The 3,673-nt window shown below is 37.0% G+C and overlaps 1 protein-coding gene across 1 annotated transcript; it reads left to right on the top strand.

The window, feature by feature from the left end:
- Positions 496 to 3,570, top strand: LOC107614168 (trihelix transcription factor ASIL2). Its single transcript, XM_016316397.2, has 2 exons — positions 496 to 1,687; positions 3,281 to 3,570. The coding sequence occupies exons 1-2, from the start codon at positions 775 to 777 to the stop codon at positions 3,292 to 3,294; spliced, it is 927 nt and encodes a 308-aa protein (XP_016171883.1). The 5' UTR covers positions 496 to 774; the 3' UTR covers positions 3,295 to 3,570.

The following is a 3,673-nucleotide window of genomic DNA, read 5'->3' as shown; positions in this document are numbered from 1 at the left end:
TATTAAAATATAAAATCCATATTAAAATTATATAAAATAAAATAAGACATATAAAAATACATAAAACATATGATTATAAAATCTTTATGTAAAAATGAGAAGACTATGCCATTTGAGCTATAATTTGTTGGGATAATCTAATTAACCCTTATTTTAGAAGACATTTAATTGTTTATAGTTTTTGTCGCTGTGGTGTTAACATCATAAATAAAGCCCCCTCCAAAACACAACCAAAATCACCACTTCCAAATTCTAATAGACCTCTAATCCAACAACAGCTTTTCCATATTCTTTTGTTTTTTGCTAAATCTTGTCGGTTTTTGGTCATGTATTTTCTAAATCTAATGTTATTGATTTTGTTTAGACCATATCATTGAAAATAGTAGGCCCAAATACCGCTAATCCATCCTTCGATGTCCATAGACCTCGATCTGTTATTGGTTCAGAATCAAAAGCAACTTTTTTTTTATTATAAAACGTTTATAACTAATTTAAACCCTAACAACCGTATTAAAGGCCCATAAAGAGTGCATAAACTCGAACCCAGTTCTGTCCAAAGGGCCTTCCTTCCTAGTAAAGGCCCAAAAAGAAATTCCAACGAAAAAACAAAAAGCAGTGTTTCCCGCACGTTAATGGCCTAACGAAGTACATTGCCAAAGCTTTGTCTCTCAGGCGAACCAACCAACCGTAATTTCTCTCTGCCGAACCCACCGCCACCGCCACCACCACCGTTACTCCTTCCAAATACCACAACCCGCGCCTCACCTTTTCCCCATGGGATCCCCCGCTGAAGCACCATCTCCTGATGCCGCACCCGCATCATCTCCTCCTCCTCCTCCGCCGCCGACGACTCGGCCCTCACCGTTCCCCGGACGGGAAGACTGCTGGTCGGAGGAGGCCACCTCCACCCTCATCGACGCATGGGGTTCCCGTTACCTCTCCCTCAGCCGCGGCAGTCTCCGCCAAAATCACTGGCAGGAAGTCGCCGCTGCCGTCAACGCCGCCCACGGCCACGACCCGAGACACCGCCGCACCGATGTCCAGTGCAAGAACCGCATCGACACCCTCAAAAAGAAGTACAAGGTCGAGAGGGCTAGGGTTTCCGATTCCACCGCCGGCGACGATGACGGCGACGGACGCGTATACTCCGGCACATGGGCTTTCTTCCACCGCATCGATTCTCTCATCGGAGACACGTATCCTTTGAAAAAGCAGTCCCCGCCGGTGAAATCCTCACCTCGCCTTAAATCCCCTCCGGCGGCGAAGCCTTCGCCGCCGCCGTGGACGGTGACTCCGGTAGGTCCCCGATCCGGAACAAAGAAGCGACCTGCGCCGATGAGTTCCGATGACACTTATTTTCGCCGGAAGTTCTCGGCTTTTGCGGCCGCCGCGGTGGCGGCGGCTGCGGCGGAGAGTGAAGATTCAAAGGGGAGCAGCGAGAAGAGGAGAAGGGTAACAAAAAACGATGAAGAATGGGAAATTGGGTACCGAGAATTGGCACATGCTATTGAGAAAGTTGGTGAGATATATGAGAGAGTTGAAGCGGCGAAGAGGAAGCAAATGGTTGAATTGGAGAAACAAAGGATGCAGTTTGCTAAGGATTTGGAGTGTCAGAGGTTGAAGCTGTTCATGGAGACTCAGCTTCACATACACAAGATCAATAATCACTCTTCTAATGATGCTGCTGGTGAGCTTTAATTGCTTAGTTTTTTGCATAGTTTTGTTGTTGCTTTTGTGTCTTTGCATCTCTTTTTTGAATTGAAATGCTGCGTTTGGTTTTTAACTTTTTATTGGGGGTGACTCGTAATGTAAGATTGTAAGGTAATGTGTCCGTTGTTTTGTATCTTTAGAATTAGACATAGAATTATATATTTCTAACTCCCCATATAACATGGAATATAAATATATGATTGAAGAAGTAGCTTTTTTTATACATATTGTGCCTAAAGATATTAGGACACTTAAATGTTTACTAAAAATCTTAAAGGTAATATTTTTGTTCTGTTTGGAAATTAGAATTGTAACAGAAGGAAACTTCATTTGACTGGTTTCTATTATATTTGTCATCATTGCTGGATGTTTGTTTTACTTCCCAGTTATATGTAACTTTTATGTGCTTGTCACTTGGTTTTGTCATTTGGATGTGAATAGCAAGGTCCACTTGTGCTGCCAAACTTTCTAGAAAAGCTAAAGGGTTGACTAAGTATTTAGTTTTTATCTGATTTTTGCTATCTGATATGAAATAATACTGTAGAATTTTATATTCTGTTTATCTTATAATAATTATACTAAAACCACAAAGCTTACAGAATATCTAAGTTCAGATGTCTGATCTTTGTCCTATTTGTTTTATTAAATGTTGGTGATATTAAGGTAAACAATGTGATCAGTTTAGTTGAGGGTTTGGGTTGCATGGTGGATGCTATGATTCATTCTTGCAATGTTCACTCATTGAGTCATTGTATACTCATCCATATAATTATAGCAAATTAAAATAAAGTAAAAGAAATACTGACAAATTCAAATTCAATGACACCAAGTCTGGGCAATAAAAGCCCAACAAAGTTTGCTAGGATAAACAATTAAAGAACAAAGATCAAGGAGAAAATAAAAATTAACGAGATAGGAAGAAAAAAAAATTATTGAGATAGAGTTGAGGGGGTTGGGAACTTGTGATGTAAAGTAATAATGTTGCTAAAGGAAAACAGTTTTGCATTTTATTTGTATATGCATTGGTCAAACCATCCATGTCCAATTTTTCTGGTTCAGTCCCTCACCAAATTAGAGGTATCAAAATTTAAAACTTTTTTATTTGGATTATAGGTTTGGTTGGGACCACCAGAATTGAAAGAAATTAGTGTTGGACTTTGTTTAATCCAGATTGAGATTACTAAATATCAAATGTTGTTTATATAATACAAGTAATGGTAATCATGATTACGAGTAAACAAAGTTTGTGCACTGCATGAATTTATACAAAAACTTTTTATGGTTTATGCAATACATGATGCATATGTCTTGATTGTTCATCATCAATAAAATTATTTATTAATTATTGTTATAAATAATTGAAAATCTTATCCATTGTCTGAAAAAACAAGTGATTTCATTCAAATAATACTATAAATTCCTTTAATTATGTTTTATAAATGTCTGCTAGTGTTAATATTCATGGCATGACCTTGGATAATTGTGTCTTCTACTGTTCATGTTTTTTTTTTTTTTCTCTCTCTCTCGTTAGTGGGATCCAGAGATCTGATATTTCTTTCTCCTCTAACAGATAGTTTCTCATAGCAACTAGTAATGCACTGATGATGGACGAAAACTCCAATGGGTAAATTAGATAGATGTTACGTTGGTCATGGAAACATATTTGCCCTTTTTTTTTTAACTAAAAAAATAAAAAAATCTGTTAGTAAGAATTTAGATTGGTTTGTATTTATTTATAGTTATAATGCTATACTGTCCTTTGTGAAGAGAATTTAGTCTATCTATCAATTTCTTAAATATGAACAAGCTGATTGTGGATAGTGTATTCAATTAGAAATTGTTCTAATTCACTATTTCCAACCTTAATCTCTTTTATCAAACCTTGATTAATTAAATATGAAAGGGAATAGTTTAAATATTTTATGAAAAAAATTGAGTATATCATCATTTGATTAAAATATAA

This window comes from Arachis ipaensis, chromosome B08 (genome assembly GCF_000816755.2).
Source record: "Arachis ipaensis cultivar K30076 chromosome B08, Araip1.1, whole genome shotgun sequence".
Lineage (NCBI taxonomy): Eukaryota > Viridiplantae > Streptophyta > Magnoliopsida > Fabales > Fabaceae > Arachis > Arachis ipaensis.
This window is presented reverse-complemented; position numbering and strand designations above follow the sequence as displayed.

Excerpts from the sequence above, each read along its gene's own strand:
- LOC107614168 (XM_016316397.2), top strand. The coding sequence starts at position 775 with ATGGGATCCCCCGCTGAAGCACCATCTCCTGATGCCGCACCCGCATCA.